The sequence below is a fragment of the Haemaphysalis longicornis genome, unplaced genomic scaffold (genome assembly GCF_048455015.1).
Source record: "Haemaphysalis longicornis isolate Haplotype H1 unplaced genomic scaffold, Haemaphysalis longicornis Haplotype H1 scaffold_3, whole genome shotgun sequence".
Lineage (NCBI taxonomy): Eukaryota > Metazoa > Arthropoda > Arachnida > Ixodida > Ixodidae > Haemaphysalis > Haemaphysalis longicornis.
The window spans coordinates 123,826,763-123,844,825 of record NW_027526335.1 but is presented as its reverse complement, the minus strand read 5'-3'; the positions used below and the strand labels follow the sequence as shown (position 1 = coordinate 123,844,825).

General features: G+C 45.6%; 1 protein-coding gene across 1 annotated transcript in view; it reads left to right on the top strand.

Annotated features, from left to right (window-relative positions):
* The window catches only part of LOC144175068 (cell adhesion molecule Dscam1-like), a 322,844-nt gene extending 307,843 nt beyond the window's left edge, over positions 1 to 15,001 (top strand). Inside the window, exons 20-27 of the mRNA XM_077704109.1 lie at positions 72 to 266; positions 704 to 1,027; positions 3,801 to 3,971; positions 5,473 to 5,711; positions 10,056 to 10,119; positions 13,829 to 13,925; positions 14,056 to 14,195; positions 14,647 to 15,001. Of these exons, the coding sequence (XP_077560235.1) occupies positions 72 to 266; positions 704 to 1,027; positions 3,801 to 3,971; positions 5,473 to 5,711; positions 10,056 to 10,119; positions 13,829 to 13,925; positions 14,056 to 14,195; positions 14,647 to 14,717 (1,301 nt within the window). The 3' untranslated portion in view covers positions 14,718 to 15,001. The remainder of the gene's footprint in view (positions 1 to 71; positions 267 to 703; positions 1,028 to 3,800; positions 3,972 to 5,472; positions 5,712 to 10,055; positions 10,120 to 13,828; positions 13,926 to 14,055; positions 14,196 to 14,646) is intronic.
* Positions 15,002 to 18,063: the final 3,062 nt, after the last annotated feature.

Here is an 18,063-nt window from a genome sequence, read left to right as displayed (position 1 = left end):
TTTGTGTTTTACCACCGCCTATCCTTAGCTTGACCCATGCACTCAATTTGTCAACCGTTCATCTGCCGTAGGCTACTCGCTCTACTACAAAGTGGAGGGCGTTGCGGGCAACGAGTGGCACGAAGTGTCCGTGCCGCATGACCGGCGGGCCTTCACGCTCTCAGACCTTCGCTGCGGTACAGAGTACCTGGTCTACATCCGCGCCACCAACCGGGCTGGAAAGGGGCCCCAGGGAGAGACGCTCAGCGTGCGGACGAACGGAGGACGTGAGTACTCGGACGCATACTGGTGTCGCTTGCACGCTGGGGTACATAAATTGAGGGAAACGTCACTGTTAAACGAAAATGTGCCTGTGACATAATGACACCACGTCAGGGTTGGGATCAGTTTCAATGTATTGCCTCCTTCTGTGCAGGCTTGAATTTAGGCGGAACAGTACCTGGGCGCATTGTAGTTATGGCTCGCTAAGTAGAGCACTAACGGCTCATCTGAAAACCCTGATTTTATATACTCGTTGCAGGGGACCAGGATGTAAGACAAGTACCCTTCGCACGTTTCAGATCAAAAATACACAGAGAAGAATCACCGCCAGAGATTCGCATTCCGTTATGGGACAGTATTTTATTTCTGGCCGCATTTAGTTGAAACCTTCCCTACGGAGCGTTTTGTTTCCACAGCCGCTTCTTCCTGTTTCGCCCTCTAGGCCCCGTGGAACCTGACCCTCGCCGCCTTTTCGAAACCAACACGACGTTTGTGGTGCTTCATCTGGAGGCCTGGGACAGCGGAGGTTGCCCGGTGTCTTACTTCGTGGTCCAGTACCGGCCGGAAGCACGTGGGTCCACGCCCTACTCGTCCTCCACTTCCTCCGAGTGGACGCTGCACTCGAACAACGTGGTGCCGCAGCAGCAACTCGTGCAGCTCGCCGATTTGGTGCCAGGGTCCTGGTACACACTGCTCATGTCCGCACACAACGACGCCGGTTCTACAGAAGTCGAGCTTAGCTTCGCAACGCTCACCCTCGCTGGAGGTGGGTGCGCTGTACTGTAGTTGCGTTAGACGCGTGTTTGGATGGTAGATTGGTTCTCATTATTTGAGGTGGAAGCGCTGATGAGAATCTTCGTGGCCACGTGTGGGGAGTAGCGTCTCACCGAGCAGTTGGCGTCGAGTGCACAGCGTCTCGTGTCAAATCTGGCGGCAACTTGATGGACGTGGTAAAATATGGATGAGTCGTTTAAGGGCGCTTTCTTACATGGAACCTGAGCACGGACTTAAAGGACTTAATAAATAATGAAGAAGCTCTATAAGGTGTGGAAGCATTTGTTTGGGCCAGAATTTTGCGGGAAAGTCTCACACATCACCTAAAAAGCGCTTGTGTGTGTCTGTGGTGCGTTTGAGCGCTTTGTTTCCGAACAAAGAATAAACCAGGAATAGCGGCACGCAGCTTCAGGTAGAGCTCTGGTCTGTGTCGTGGTTTTCGTCACTTAAGGTAACGTACAGACATCAGGTTTTTTTATGGATGTATAGACTGTTCTCTTCTCCCTGCACGGAGCCGTGTCTGACAGACAGACCGACAACAACTCCCTACTCTTCTCCGCTACGCTAACCGCATATTTATATATCAGGCATATTTTATTTAATGTTGTGGAAGGCTCAAGGAGGCTCCAAAAAAGTTCCGCTTTTCATTTCCCCTTAGAATTTCTATCACTTGAGCCGCTTTTCATAGCCACAAAGTGCCCAAAGATACTGTGGATAGGCAAATAATAGCTACCAATAAATGCGGAAGCATTAACGGCCCATTTACTGAACAAAACCTGCAGCTATTCATAGAATTGTTTACTAATGCCTGAACAGTGTACTTTAAAGCCAAATATTGCTTTGAGTAGCGAAGTACGTTACATTATTATGTTCTTTTAAAGGTTTTTTTCGTTTTTCTTGTCCACTGATGTAAATATAAACCATTATAGCGATGAAGTGCGTTTACTTCGCTAAGCATGTTGTTCTTCCCGAAAATGCAAGGCATACTGCTGTGTGGGTCCGTTTGCACTATTTTTTATTCATGTTTCCGCGTTCTTCTGCAGACGTTTTTGCTTAGTCTTCTGTTTTGGGGGCAGATGTATAATAATCATATTTTATCTCATCAGATCACTTTATCGAGAAGCTTATTTGGTTTTCTTCTCAATTTTTGTTTTTTTAATATTCTTTTCAACCAATTATCTCAATTTACGCTATTATAACTATAATAGGTGTTACTTGCGCATATCTGTATTTTTTTGTGCAAATGCAGCACGTTGCTGTGGTCTGGGGGGAGGGGCAGTCTAGCGGCAAACAATGCTATGCACTCAAAGCTGGCGTCCAGCGTTGGTGTTGGCGTTGGCATTTGTAACCGACTATTCGCTCCCGAGGAATTTTGAAGTGTTCTGTAGAAGGAACTTGTTTGGCAATAGTAAAAAACCCGCCCGCATCTTCCCACGGGGGGAACTCGAGTAAATGCGTCGCAGAGTGGTGGGGGTATCGTGTAAATGTTGCGTAATTGGGTATGGTTTGGGAATGCTTAATTGTTATGTCGTCTTTATTAGTCTTATTTATTGAATGAAGGAGAAGCGAAGGCAAGGAGTGTAAAGTTAAAGTCTGTCTTTATTGTTTGGTGCCGTCAAGCAAAGCGTCAAGTCAAGCGAAAGCCAAGCAAAGACGACCTTGACTGAATTCCGAACGCGCGCTCCGCCGCTTATATACACACCGCCCGCGTTCGAGGGAGAGGAGTACGGGGTAGAGACGCGCATGCGCACACTTCCCTACACAAGCGCGCGAACTTTCCATGCACCCACCACGCCGTTATCACGTGTACACGCCCTGCAGCCGTTACTGTTGAGCACGACGCAGCGCACGGGTAGCTACGACGCATGCGCGTACAGACGCGCTCCCCCCGCACCGCCGCAGCTGTTGTTGAGAGCGACGGAGCGCACGGGGTACACGCGCTCCTCTCGCACCGCCGCACCTGTTGTTGAGAGCGAGGAGGGTACGGGGGAGAGACGCGCACCTGCACCTCGACGCGACGCGCATGCGCAGTGAGCGTGTGGACGGCGCCGGCAACATCGACGAGTGACATCGCGAGTCTAAGAAATGCTCCGCATTTAAAACAAAACTAGAATACCGTGCTGCAAGTCAACACTACGTGGAAAGCCGACACTGCTTCTTTGGAGGTGAATGCCGCTTGGCGACAATCAAGCATGCCTCCCGCGATGGCTTCGGGGACTTAACATCCACGGTGGCGCAACAGCCACCATTACACGCATCGGAAAGCATCGTGTATTTGTGACGTGAGTAGGTGTCCTAGGACTTGCTTACCAATCCTAATAGTAAAAACGTTATATACTTCATGAAGGAAGTTATAAACGAGGATAGGGAAGCTATAGGCGTACTCGATGCTCTTATACAAAGGTGGCGAGGTTTAGGCATTCGCCTCCCGATTGCCTCGCAGTTGTGAATGCGCAGTTCAAGCTTCTGTCTGCTGTCGCTAGGACGAGGCCGGTATTTTGGCTCTTATGTCGTCTTGTTAGGTGATGGGAACTATCTGATATGGCACTTTAGTCTCATTTCTTTATCCTTGACTTTTTTCATCACGCCAATGTTACCACATCTGCACGATCTTGCATTGTGGACTATGTATATAAACCGGTTTCTGCAGAATAATTTCAGCGCCATAATTGCTAATCTCCTGATCAGGTCTGCTGTTCGCACCAACCAGCGGTGTTTACTACAAATATACCGCCCTCTTCTATGCTTTTATCGTTGGTACGCAGACCTGCCCTCCCGCCATTACGAGCTTTTGGATCCCCAAGTGGCCTTCTACCGGCACTTGACCGTGACTGTGCCAATCGTGAGCGCCATCTTAGTCCTGATAATCGTGGTCGGCGTCGTATGCGTCATTCTACGCAAGCGCAGCTACGAATCAAGGCAGCGCATTGATGACGGTACGTGTTCGTGGATGCGGATTCAAAAGTTGCCAATTTTACTACTGCCATCGGTCCCGTTATCGGACTGACATACGGCGCGGAGATAGCTTGGTTCTCCAGGCTTCTGCGGAGCCACAAAAGCGACAAATTTTTGGCACCACAATAATCGCCATTCGCGAATTCTCTCGCTGGCATTTTAGCTACTTCGCCTCTATGTGCTTAGAAAAAATTTGTACGCTATCATATAGAGTAGCAAACAGCAGCAAAACCAAGCGCTACACCAACCGAAACGAAGCATAAGGTGTTTTAAAAAATATAGCACCTTTCTTAACACGTCAGAGAGTTACTGAATAGAAAAGTGTCTGAGATATCCTTTTTATGTGTTTAATAAAAAAGCGATGCATCACCAGTATAATTAGAATAACAACATCGGTAAACAGTTTATGATATGGTCCAGCAGAATTCGAACCTCCCCGTGGAGCTTGATCCTATAACGACGTACGGATGTGACTGGATTGCGGAAGTGAGTGCTCAGGGGTATTACTAGTATTAAAATGATGTACAAGATTGTGTAATGCCATAACAAGATAGTTTATGTTTACAGTAGTATAAGGATGTCTTATCGTGAATCTTTCAGTTGTCTGGAAGCACTGCAATCTTGACGGCGGTGTGGTCTAATGCGTATGCTTCATATCATTTTAATCTGTCCTCCCTTAAAACGCGTCGCTTCGGCCGAAACTAGGGCGAAGAGAATAATTTACTACTGTTTGGTGGTTTAATTTTTTACAACTCCGCCAACGAAAACGTACACAATCAGTGTGAAGAACAATTATATCAAAGCAAGGAGGACTATAAACGACGTAACTGATGCGTGAAGCCAGTTTCTCCGCACCGCATTGTTTCGCACAGCCGCGTAGTTTTTGTTACGCAGCCGAGAAACAGACACAGAAAGAGGAAACAATTTTTCCTTCAGCCCGATGCTCGTGGTCTGTTTAGGTCTCAGTACTGCACTCTGAATAGAAAAGTTCTTATAGTGATAGGATAGTACTTAACGACTCATCAGCGTCGTTCGCAGTTTACCCTGGAGAAAAAGAGATAAGGCGAGACAGAGACAGCGAGAGAGAGGGGAAGAGACAGGAGATATATATATAGACCATATCTTGTTCTTCGAGGGTAGAGCTGAGCGGGGTTTTGCAACACCCCTCGTGGTTTTGCCACTGTCGACTGCAATCATCCCATCCAAGGCGCAACAGGAAGCCTTTTAAGGATGTGCGCTGTAGCTTTCTTGGATGTAAAGAGGGGGCACGTGGCACAGCCAGGGGAGACCGTGTATTCCATGGCAGTGTCTATCTCCGCACATGAATTCCACGAATTTACCAATGCCATCACGTAGGAACTACTGGTTTCCGCTTATGTAGCTGACGATATCCTTTTAATTGTCTTTCCGGCCCCTCTGCTTCAACTTGAACAAGCCATACGTTTTTTCTGAGTGCGGCGTACACGCACACCCTCCACGCAGGCATGGTGGTCGCAGAGTGCTACGACGCGAACAAGGGAGACATGGTGCTGGCCGTCTCCCACGAGTCGCAGGCCAGGGAGTCCACCTACTACCCGGCACCATACGCCACGCACAACAGGACAGACACCATGGTTGGCGCGGGAACGGGTCTATGCAACAGCGCAGCTGGTGCTCGAGCGGGAAGCTTCGGCGAGGACCCGAAGAACCGCACCTACGACGTGCCGTATCCCGTCAAGAGAGTAGGTCAATACAAACGCCTTCCCAGCACTCTTTCCGCTTGCTGCACTCTTGACTGCAAAGCTGTTATAGATCGACCCTTACCGTAAGTCTGGTGCAGGTCGTGTGTCACGGGGGTATATGGGCAAGTTCACAGACCCGCCGACGGCGTCGCAGAAGCAGGTTCCCAGAGTCATCGATAGAGGGCGCAGTGGTCTCGGAGGCACGGGTACCTCCAGCCAGTGAAGTTTGCCTTCCGATTTGTCCGCGCAAACCATAGAATTCTTTCAAATATAAAATTTAATAATGTATAAATAAAAATACGAAAAATATACACACATAAAATAAATAATATGCAAATATAAACAAATATTAAGGTAGTTATGTAGAATGTACAAAAGTAGTTATCGATTGTTTCTTATTTGGGACGCAAAAAGTAACCGTCAAGACAGCCGCCATGACATATGAAATTCGCCTGCACGAGGAGTGTAATAATAAACTCGCCTTTATTTAACAACCAAAAAATAACAAAATGAGAACGAAAAAAATCCTCGTACCGAAGTTTGGAATTAGAATGGGAGGGAAGAGATGACGGAAGATGAGGGTGGGAAAAAATATACAACTAAAGCATTCCGGACGGCCTTCTTTTCTGATAAAATTAAGCAAAACATAAAGCACGTGAAGTGCCACCATGACCCTTATTTTTGCGGAAATCCAAAAAAGAAAACCAAAACTTTGCAGTAGAGTTGACTATTATTCTCTGCTACACGATATACAAAAAACATGCTCTTCACTTGTCTACCCACTGTAAAGGACGGTTTGCACGGCGAAGCCGGTTTCGAGGAACATATATAGAGCGAAAGCATCAAATACGGCTGAATGCGAAAGTTTAATCAAAATCATTCTTCCTGCAAGCTAACGAAATCTCGTAATACACATTGGCACAATTTGCGCTGAGTGGTCAAACTAACTCATAGTTTGAAAGCTTATTCAGCACGACTTTATTGTTATCCATCTTCACTGGTTTTCTTAACTGCGCACGCAGAGTTGCCGGTTTGCTCCCTAAGCTGCTATATTATCAGGCGATATATATCAAGTAAAACCGAACCTTTTTACGTAACGGGGGCAAGAGGGTCATCTAAGCGCGTACGGGGCTGAGCATCTAAAAAAAAGAGTTGTTTAAGCATTCAAATAAAATAAATTCGGTGTGATAATATTTAATTGGATTTAAGGTGATCAGGCAGGCTCCACCATACAGATACTCAGTCCCTACCTATAGTAAATGTCACCGTCCTTTTTTTAGAAGTCGCGAATGATTCAACACTCGTGACTGCAGTTGCGTACAAAAGTACACAAAGTGGTGTAACCTTACAAAAATTGAAATTGCGGCTTTGCGTGGGCTGTGAGGTGCGCCGTGTGTGGGAGGGGGGTTATTGCATAAATTAAACACACCGGAGATTCTTTCGCATTCAACTATTTCGTACCGAGGGACCCGTTTTCTTTCAGTCAGACATTTTCTGATTCTTCCCTAAGACTAATTAAAGTTAGAGGCAGATTGGTCCATACAGTCTTAAAGGCACATAGTCATAAAAGCTCGTGCTCCAGTTTCCTTGTTTTAGTGGCGAAGCACCTTAGGCTCCGGCTGTCAGCGTCTCCCGTCATCGTATACTGTAGTCACAGTACTAAAACATCGGGACACTCGTTTTACAACGCCTCGCTTTAGAATGTAGAGCGTAATAAAAGAAAAGTGTATAATGAATGAAACCAGTTCAAAAGAAACTAACATAATATAAAGATCTGTAGAACGCTCCGTGTCCGCCTAAAGGAGTCATGCAGACAAAAAATACAAGTTTGTGTTATTTGAAAGAAATTGTGTTTTATAGTACCCCCAACAATTGTCCGGAAGCCAACGCTGCTTTATTCACTTAGAAAACAAATACTTTAACGTACAATTTTGATTCTCCGCCAAATGGTGTGTTTTGATAATGTCTGGAAGGACATCACAAGAGCAGGTGTTCAAGGTGTGGAGCTTTGTTTACCATTAGTCAATCTAGATGTCAACCTAGATGTCAACCTAGATTAGTCAACCATACCCTTGCAGGCAGTTTTCTTTCCTTGCTTTGTTTTGACCGTATTTGTACCTCGGTAAAAATATTTGCTTCGTGAAAGATGGTATTTTATTGACAAATAAGGTCCCGTAAGTCACCGTTGTTTACGCCAATCAGCCAGTGTCGTCTAAGACAATCCCAATGCTCCGCAGTGTTGTGCAGCTAAAACAAGCACTCTGTCCGCAGTACCAAGAGCAGTCCGCATCGGTACTTCTATGTTTACGTGTACGTCCGTAGCTTCCACTGTTTATCATCCCACCATTCTCACTGGTATAAGAGGTAATGTGAAAAGGCCTGGGTAATTCGCGTTTGCTTTTGCCGGCCTCAGCAAATCGCAGAGCTGGCAGATATGGCATAGGTTCTGCTGCGGAAAATGATCTAGTGGGTCGCATGGCCATTCCCTTTTTCTTATTTATGTAGCTTATTTGTGCAAAATTTACGTTAAATGTGGGGTCAATATAATTCTAACGAGGCAATCTTTTGAATGAACCAAAGTTGTGGTTTCTCTGCATGGCTCCTTTTGCAATCGTCAAGCACAAGCAGAAGCTGTTTGTCGACGGGTTATAATTTGTGTCAGACTCAAGTACCCACCCGACCTAGGCCTAGTCGGGTCGGGTGGTCGGTCGAAAGAAGAGAAGGGATAATTATAAGGTGCCGAATCATCGTTGATCACCGTGAATGAGCCTCCTATGGCGAGTCACGGGCATTGCAACAGCGCTAGCGTTAACCCCTCCCACAACCACAAACTGTGGTAAATGGGGCATACATATTGCTTAAAACGCAAGAGAGGGCGCCACCGCCTCAGCAAACGCGCGATTGCTCCTCCAACCGGCGCTTCTCCGGCGCCCAATCATCTCGCACTGTGTGGCAAGAGACAGACTAACAATCTTTAAATACATTAATAGACTGCATACTTCAACCCTCCCCAGGGATCATGCTAGTGAAGATGGTCCGTTTGTTCATTTTTTAATACCAGTAAAAGAATTTTTTTTTGAGATTTAACTTAGAATGTCCAACAATAGAAGCTTCTGAGACTGCAAACTTCGTTCGGTCAGGATTGGGTGTCGGGGCGGAAGAGCAGTGTTGTGTGGATGAACCTCGGGGGGGGGGGGGGGGGGGGGTACTTGGAGGTGGTTGTGGATACGGGTGAAATGTGAAATGCTGTAGGCGGAAGAGAGAAATGAATCAGACGGGCGTAATTTTAATTACACATGCGCCAAAAACCTCAGGTTTCTTTTTTTAAATGAGTGCCATTCACCACAGAACAAAGCAATTCCTGTGAAACAAGCTCCCATGCTTTTCCCTGTTTAGGCAGTTCGTAACTAGCCGCGCTCATGGTTTCGTTCTCAAGTCAATGCCGTAAACCATGCTTTGCATATTGTTTTGTTTATGTTTTGTTTGCATGCCAACAGCGGGTTGAGAGTGTTATCTTACGCCCGCTCTAAGTTGGGCATTCATTTATTCTTTCTGGTATTAGGCAGGGCATGTTAATCTACCTTAATAGAGAAGGGATAATTGACCGAAAGGTGTAGAGCAAGAAGCTGTACTTTGGCTATGTAGGTGGGCCGTAGTGTAGAGCTGAGAATTAATTCCCCCCCCCTGTGGCTGCCAAACGTTACCTAAATCTCAAACACACGGGTGTTTTCCAACGTCCTTGGGCTCAGGAGCACATCACCCTAACCACCGCGGCAGGTTGATACAGATCGAGGGTAATCCATTTCCCGCTCTCCTAGACTGTTCGTGCTAATTTGGCACTGTTGTTGGTGTTAATGGACGTTACTTGAAATCACTGTTGGGTAAATGCTTGTTAGACTAAACCCCTCAGCATTCAAATTGCAGTTGCTCACCTATGCGTGCCAATTTGTTTGAATATTTGTTCGCTTTTTCTGATTTTTATAATTTATGGGGGAGCACAAGTTTACTCCTACAAGGTTTATTACAACACGAATGTTCCATCTTTCTTAACTACGAGACAATAGGTTAAAAAAATGTTCTTGACATTTTTTCTACAACCAGCAGCGGTGTAGAAGAAAGCATGCAGTAAGCAAATATTCGAAGTTTTTCATACAGCAGCACTAGAAAGTATATTTGTTATTTTCCTTTTATGTCAAGAGCAAGCTTTTAAGCGCTGATGCAAGCATGCTTGCGCTGCATAGTTCAGGATCCACGAACAAAGCGAATGTCATGTCCAGACGCCCTACAAAATGGGTGAATAGGAAGTCGAAGCCAACTTCCCCTATTTGTTTTCTTATCCTGCAGTTAGAAACGTGGGAGCCAAACCGAGAAACTCTGGCCGCATGCATGGAGGTCTACGAAAAAACAGGTAAGACAAACAGGTTTATTTAATGCTCTCCTTCACTACATTTCCTTGCGGTGCTTTTTTTTGCAACAGCGACGTACGTTTCGTGCAAATTTTCATTTTTTTTTGCAAATACTTCGACCAAGTCATTTTATCGGCAAGCAAAAAGGTGATGTGTAATAAAAAACTGAAGAAACACTCTTTCAACAAATGGTTGTCATTGAAGTAACACATAGGACGAGCAGTTCAGAACATTCCTAAACGCAGAGTAAGCATAGAAGAAAAGGAAGTGTATAATCGCCGGGCGCCCACACTTGTATTCGGGGAGCAACTTCCAAGAACGCGACATTCCGTATTTGCACGATTCTAATGAGCCCTTGAGTGTAACGAGCAGGAAAGGTTTCTTATAAAAATATCAACAAAAAGCCACCTTAAAAATAATTTAAAAACATATAAGCACAAATGTGCACAGCAAAATTTATTCGAGTGATGTTGACGAATGCTCTTGATTGAATTGAATGAGATGTTTGTGTCCACGGCGATGCCGGTGGACGGTTTGAAGCATATTTCGGTGTGGCGCTCGATTGTAAAGCGCACACAAATTTAAACGCTTCTTTTATAAAAAAGAAATGCGCCTCTGAATTGTGCAAATACGGTATCAAGCCCTCAGCGCACAGGAGTCATAATAAAAGAAGTAGAAAACAAAGAAAATCGGTAACTCTTAACCTCTGCAAACAAAGTGTTGTTATATTTGGGTATTCGAGATACCCACTGCACAAATAAACAACTATGCAACGCCATGTCACTGAGCAAGAAACACTGCATGGTCGCAGCAACAACATCAACGTGACTCAAAAGTTAGCTCTGAAGAATGGCTACTTAAAACCGGCCTTCTCTTACGGGCAGTGCTTTCTCATATAAAATGCATATTGTGGCGAACATGGGCAGGTTTCTGTTGGCAATATTCCCGCACCAGTCTTTGGTCTCGCTGTTTTGTTAGCGATTTTTAAAAGCGACTTTGTCGTAAAGAAGCCCGGTAATTCACAACCTCGAGTAAAACGATGCAGGAGTGCGGACTTTGCAACTTCAAGATCTTGTTCTGTATTTTTATTTCAGTGACGCTTGTTGTCCGGCCAGCTGGGGGTTCATCGTTGGAATGATTGCGCATGGGATAACACAGAGACGGACTTGAAAGAATAAAACGCCCACTTGCAATAAAGTCTGCGTACGCTGTCGTAGACTTTATAAATTTCTACAACTGTACGTTTTCTTCTTTCAAGTCCGTCCCAGTGTTAGCTGCAAATGCAATGCTTCAATGAACGCAGTTTGAAAGCTAAGGCTTTTTAAGTGGGACCGGTGTCATCCTGTCAAAAAGTAATGCATCTCACTATAGACCATTTGATCGGTCGAAAAGCTCTGATAAGGCCTCTGGACACCCAGCCCGTGCGTGAAACCGGGCTTCGATTGTGTCAAAACAGTTACTTGACATCCGTAAAAAAGAAATGGCTCTAGAGAAGATATTTCACGCATTTATCCTGAAGAAAAACTACAATTGTATACTTTGATCGCATCAACCACACATCGGTATACATTTAGAGCGTTCCTACATGCGTACTGCAACTTAGTGTGCATAACATCGTCGGGTGGGTTTGTTCTTCACATAAGATTTCCTTCTTTGAAGGTTAGACGATCGATTAGAAGCACTTTTAGCGAAGGTTTTGATGCAAGTTTGACTCAGTTTTGATGTAAGAGCATTTTAGCTCTTCTCTCAACGTTCTTTTGGAAGGGATGGTAGGATTTTTAATTGTCACACTGACGTCACATGCCTATATACGCACAGCCGCCAAACCGTGCTTTTTACCTCCACATTTCCTCTCGGTACCGTACGCCATTGTCATTACTTTTGTCCACATTGTCTCCTCCCGCCTGGCAGGACCCTAGTGATGCGCCGACTAACATTTAAAGAAGTATCCTAAAGTGAAAAACCAACTATCCCAATCATGAAAATTGACTAAAAATGAAAGGCAGTTGCAAATGCGAGCGCGTGCTAAGTGAACCCCAAATCGCGTTAGGAGGCGACAAGGAAGCGTTAGCATTTTATGCTACTGGTACTGAACGATAAATGCAGATTCCGAATTCATTCATTCTATGTAGTACTGGCCACGGCAAATACTGGTCCATCCTGCCCCCAATGATGATAGAAAGTCCTTCACGTTCGAAGGCATCATATAAATGAGTCACACATGCTTGAAATTCCTGACTACATAACGCTGTCTTTGCCAATAACATTCGCTATAACTGTGCAACCAGGCGATTTCGATAGCTTTTCAGACAAGAAAGCATTGTGGCTTTTAGAGCTTGTCGACGTAAAACAGCCTCTTTTTTGAGTAATGCTCATTTGAAATTAGAGGCGTCCGTGCTGAGATGAGCAAAAATCTACGGCCCTTCTCCGCAACAAAATGAGGTATTTACGGTTCGAGGAAGCACCAGCGCTATGATAAGCATGTTTTTAAGCAGAGGATTGCGATTTGAGCAAGGCCATATGAACATTTTAACGAGCGTCTTTGGTGTAATGAGGTACCTTTCCCGGGGTGTTACACGCCGTTTGGGAAATTAATTTTGAGAAATCTATAAATAGCACTGTCCCACGCACTTCAGGTACGATCACCTAATGAAAGAAGAGCAGTGACCTAGGCGCTGTTGGTAACCTTTCACCTACCTTAGTATGTTGCGAATGCCTTAAAAGGTCTCTAAAAGGTTGTTAACACAAACTAATATGTTCTTGGCATGTCCATTCAAGGCACGAGCCTGTATTGGCACGCAAAAGTGAAATGCACTCGCTTCATGTTCATTCTATGTAAAACAGGGCAAATAGATGATCACTCAATGAGAACAATAAAAGCACACTTTGCCCGTGCACTTTCCATCTCTTGAAAAATCAACATTCGAATGTATTCATAATAAATTTCATATTGTATCGGCAGATACAAAAGCAGTAGGCGCATGCGCTTCATGCGTTTGATACCTTGTTTTCCCAGAACAAAGAGACCGTGTACAAACCGGTACAATTTTCGTTGTATTTTGGATTAGTGATTAGATATCAACAGTTAGGTGCAGCATGCTCGGCATAGCCTCTAATTGTACAATACCATTGCAACGGGGCTACTTTCCTTACCTGTACGCTTGCTATTGAACGCCTGAAATTGTACTGATATTGAGCTTAAGCGAATTTATACTGGATGCATCGACATGTTATGTATTTCGCCTAAAAAACGTTGATATTCTGAGGGTGTAAACAATTTAGCATGTGTATTTATCGGCGACTGCGTATCTTTCCGCTGGCAATACTTTCCTTCGCGCCGGGTAAGGCGGCTAGAATTTAAATTATTTGTTTTGTCGTACCCAAATGATCAAGAGGTTCTCCACTTAGCTTTTCTTAGAGAACAAAACATACGCGCATAGGGGCGGCTGAATGTGGCTTTTGCAGCCTTGTTCTTAGAGAACAAAAGATACCCACGTAAGTGAAGCTGAATAGGACCGCCGCAGCCTGGAGGGTTGCCGCCAGTTTTGAATTACGGGAAAAGCCCTACTCGCATTTTATCCCACCCCTCCCCCCAGAGTACATACTGAATCAGTTTCGAACATATTGGGAAAGCATGCTTGTTACTGTGCTGAGATACTACTACGGTGCTTACTAATCAGCCAGAGTTCCCGCTCCCGCGTGTATGTGCAGGTCTAGAAGGAATATACGGAGCCTCGCCGCTGCACGTGTCGAAGCCCAAAACTCCAAGGACGCGAAGGACGCCGTCGTGGAAGGAAGATGGTGACAGGTGGGAAGAATTCCGAAGTTTAGCTGTATCATTGGCCTGTTAACCAATGAAGTGACCAAAGGCGGTACAGCAGGTAGAATAGTACCGCTTTAACCAGATTAGCTGTGGAATACTGCTCCTGTTTTCGCAGGAGCTCCGGGAGTGAAAACGACGCTGACGACCTTCTTGACGAGGATTGCGACGGTGTGGTTCCCGAGACGCTCATTGTGCCCCTGGACACTTTATCGTCTTGGGACATTGACTCCTCCTGCGAGGGGACTACCAGCACGTGTTAGTTTCTAGCTTATCTACCTCTCTCTGTAACCCTGACTACTCTTTGGAACCTGCCTTTTTTCCTGTCCAATGATAACCTGTATGCAGTTGCTTTGTGGAGGCGAACCAGATGGTTTGGAAATTTTCTGTGGGAATTCTGAACTGCAATTCAGTTTGAGTTCAGTGATAATGAAACTTTGATGGCGGATTCGGCTATTTCAAAGACGTGAGGGTTGTAAGGGGAACGAAAGGGCCTTGCAGGTAACATCGCTTTTTTTCGTGGTACATGGTCACATTCTTTCGACTTGGTGACATTTTTTAGGAGCACTAAATATAACACTCATAGCTTCTTTTTCAGTCGATTAATCTAAAATACTTCTGACTGCATCTGCTGTTTAAATCTCCTGTGTCTTCACTGTGAAATCTTCGATTCATGCACTGACCACTTTTCTCATGCAACTCACTACAGGGAAAGAATATCCAAGCGCCTATCAAGCCGCTAACCTTCGCTTTGCCGGGGAGTACACGTCGATCACATAGCAGCGAGCGGAGCACATTCCTTGATGGCCAAGCTCCAAGTTCCTTCAACTCCTACGATATAAGCGATGCGGTGGACAGCCCCGTGCCCGTGTGTGATAGGACGATGCACTCATTTGTGTCACCAGAACCCGCGTACAGAGTGAGAAGTGTGCCATTGAACAACTTGGTGGAATGATGTTGACGTATGTGTTACCAGAACGTTGGAAAGATTTATGCCTGCCATTTTTGCACCATGAGCAGAAGGCACAGAGGTACGTACAACCTGCGCCTGTATGCCTTCTGTAATAAAAAGTAAGATTTCTATACCTTAAGTGTGTATAATTTACTCCTCATCCCGTAAGCGCGATATAAATATGCTTTCGATCGTGCATAAACCGGTAAATTGCGCGCAAACGAATCATTCCCAGAGCCCCACGCATGCCCGTGCGGGAACTTTTCATTTGACTAAACCCGCAGCGGTCGCGCAGTGGCTAAGACGTTTTGCTGCTGCGCTCAAGGACACGTTTGGGATCGTGGCCGCGGTGGCTCCTTTTTTCATGGAGGTCCAAAGTGAGTACGCTTTGTGTCGAGATTTCTGCGCACGTTAAAGATCCCCAAGCGGTCAAATATATATTGGAGTTCTCCACTAGGGTGCTCCTTATAGCCCAGGCGTAGCTCCGGTGCTTGCAACCTCAGAAGTATCATTAAATAAATTATCATTTATCCGCTTTGGTTGGATGAGCAGAAAATTCAAAACTTCGCATTTACCCAAACAAACGGAGTTTTACTTATTCGGGAAAAACGTTTGTGCATGCACAAAATATCGGGATGAAGAGTACTTCAACAATAAGACAATGATGTCAACAGTACTCAGCGAATTAAAGTTTACGATGAAGTGTACACGACGTGAAAAAGATGAAAATGTTGTACAGTGTAGGAATAAAAAATAACGCTGCCGCCAGTGAGGATAGAACTCTCGACCGCTGGTTTACAAGACTACCGGTCTACCGCTAAGCCGTTCCGGGAAGTCGTAAAGGATTGAACGTTTGCCTAAATTATTCAAAATTTAGCGTGCGACAGTACGGGAAAAATACCTTCCAACAGCAGCAACAACAGCAACAAAACACCTTTGGGCCGTCCAGCCGGCCGAGGACGCTGCCACACCACAAGGGCTCGCGACCGACGACTAAGCATCACAGTTGGCAAACTGAATAAAGTTTACTCGCTCTGTCTCTCTCTCTCTCTCTCTCAGGAAGCATTTCCCTTGTGGTTTGTAGAAGCGCCCCACGAAAAAATGGCCTTTCAACATCTTAATAGAGTATTTTAACCCAAGGCGACGGAACTATTTCTTGAGGGAAAAAAACAAAAAACTGAAGCGCCAATCAGGAGCGAACTCATGACCGCTGGTTTACAAGACTAGCGCTGTGCCACTGACCTATAGCGGCCACGCTGGCCGCCGCTTTTCGAAACGAACACCACGAAGATCCCTGCCTGCCGGCGACACGATCGATTGTATATCTACGTCACTGCATTGTCGAAGCTAACAGGGGATCTGTCGAAGGTGAACTATATACTTTTTCTGCCTTCTGCTATGTAGCTCCGCAAGCAGCTATAGAACCTGGGAGTATGGTAACACGAAATAGACGTTGCCGTTGGCCTGCCAAAAAGATGAGATAACGGTGAACGGCAGGGCCAGTTTAGGTGTATTCGGGGGCTACTGGTATTATTGCAGAATGAGTAAACAGAAGGCTTTTCTTGATTTTTAAGAAACCGTTGAAACCGGAGAGAAAGTAAAAAATATAAACGGTTGGCCATTTCTCTCTCACTCTCCTATATATTAGCCCCGCTACAAAGGCATGCACGTGCTAGTAAACTTTTCCTTTTCGCTCTTACGCCAGTGAGCCTTCGTTGGCTTTCTGCACCACGGTAAATATAAAACCTAGTTGGGCTAAAACCAACACGGGATGAAACTTTGACTAGTCGGTTTGAAATATCGCCCTTGTTGTAGCCCGGAAGGCAATTACATACGAATACACATAGAATTGTCTCAATAAAAAGAAGCTTTCTTACGCCGCCTGTCATCATCGGCAACATTGCATATTTGTTACTGTGCAAAAACGAACTGCCACCACCACCACTATCATCATCATAATCATCATCATCATCACAAGCCTGCTCAGATTCAGTGTCGACAAAGGCTTCTCGCATTGACCTGCAACCGCTCCTGCCCTGCGCTACTCGAGCCCACAGTTTACCCCGAAATTCCGCGCTGCTTCCGCGCCTCTGTTAGAACAGCGCTACGCGATCGCAGTGCTGCAATTTGGGTAGAGGCTTCGTAGTACATCGCGGCAGCTTCTGCTTTTTAACCGCCCCACCTCTTGCTTCTCCCGATCCTCACTCTCCGCTGCTTCTTTGTCGGCATCTTTCTTGGTTGGAGATTTTACGTGCCTTTGCGTTGGTCTGCGCTCTGGTTCGGCTCTCTTCACCACGTTCTTCCGCTTCGGGCCTTCTTGAACGCAGCATGGCCGTGCATAACCCCCGTTGCTACCTGTTGTTGATGCACGCCGTCGACAGGCTGGCACCGTATAGACTACATCGTTGAAAACTGCAGACAAATGTCGCGTTGAAGGTAGTGCGATCATTTTATGCGCAGAAACCATGTGCTGCCTACGTTGCAGTACGGGCCCAGTGGTTGGTTTGTGTCCCCACATGGTTGGTTGGTTGGTTGCAGCCATAAGTAAAATGGCACGTACTCACTGTGGGGGATTCACCAAGTGAGCTTACGAAATAAAACTAAGGAAAAATAGAAGTCGGATAATAGTGCGTAAATTAATGCTAACAATTTGTGAATTTCAAAACAAATAAAATCACTTCTGCTGTAACCACAGGATTTTAATAAACGATTAAAAAATGTTCTTGATGAGATTGACTAACAGAGGAACCGACCTGATTCGGCAACAAAAAAGTGAAGAGCGCGACAAACGTTCCCGTTGCCCCAACCAAGCCCCACTGCCCCAAATAACGATAAATTAGGCATCGACAAGGCGAGACCCAGGCGTCGGATGGAAACCTCCAGGTGACGATTTTGGAGGGAGTAGAACCACCGGTAAAACGAAAGAAAATGGTCACCTCTTTCCTCCTATTGACAGAAGCCGCACATGGCCGTAGGCGCTATTCGTGCGTGCTGTAGATAAAAATTCAAATTAGGCGTTCGGCAGTGAAAGCAGGTGAGTGTGACCTCGCACAGGCAAGACTGCACAAAGTCACACTTCCAGGAGTGCCGGTGATGCTCAATGTCAGGGCGGCCAGAGATACTGTCTCTGGGAAGCTGTCCAGTGAACTGTGTCTTCGACACCTAGTTGCAACA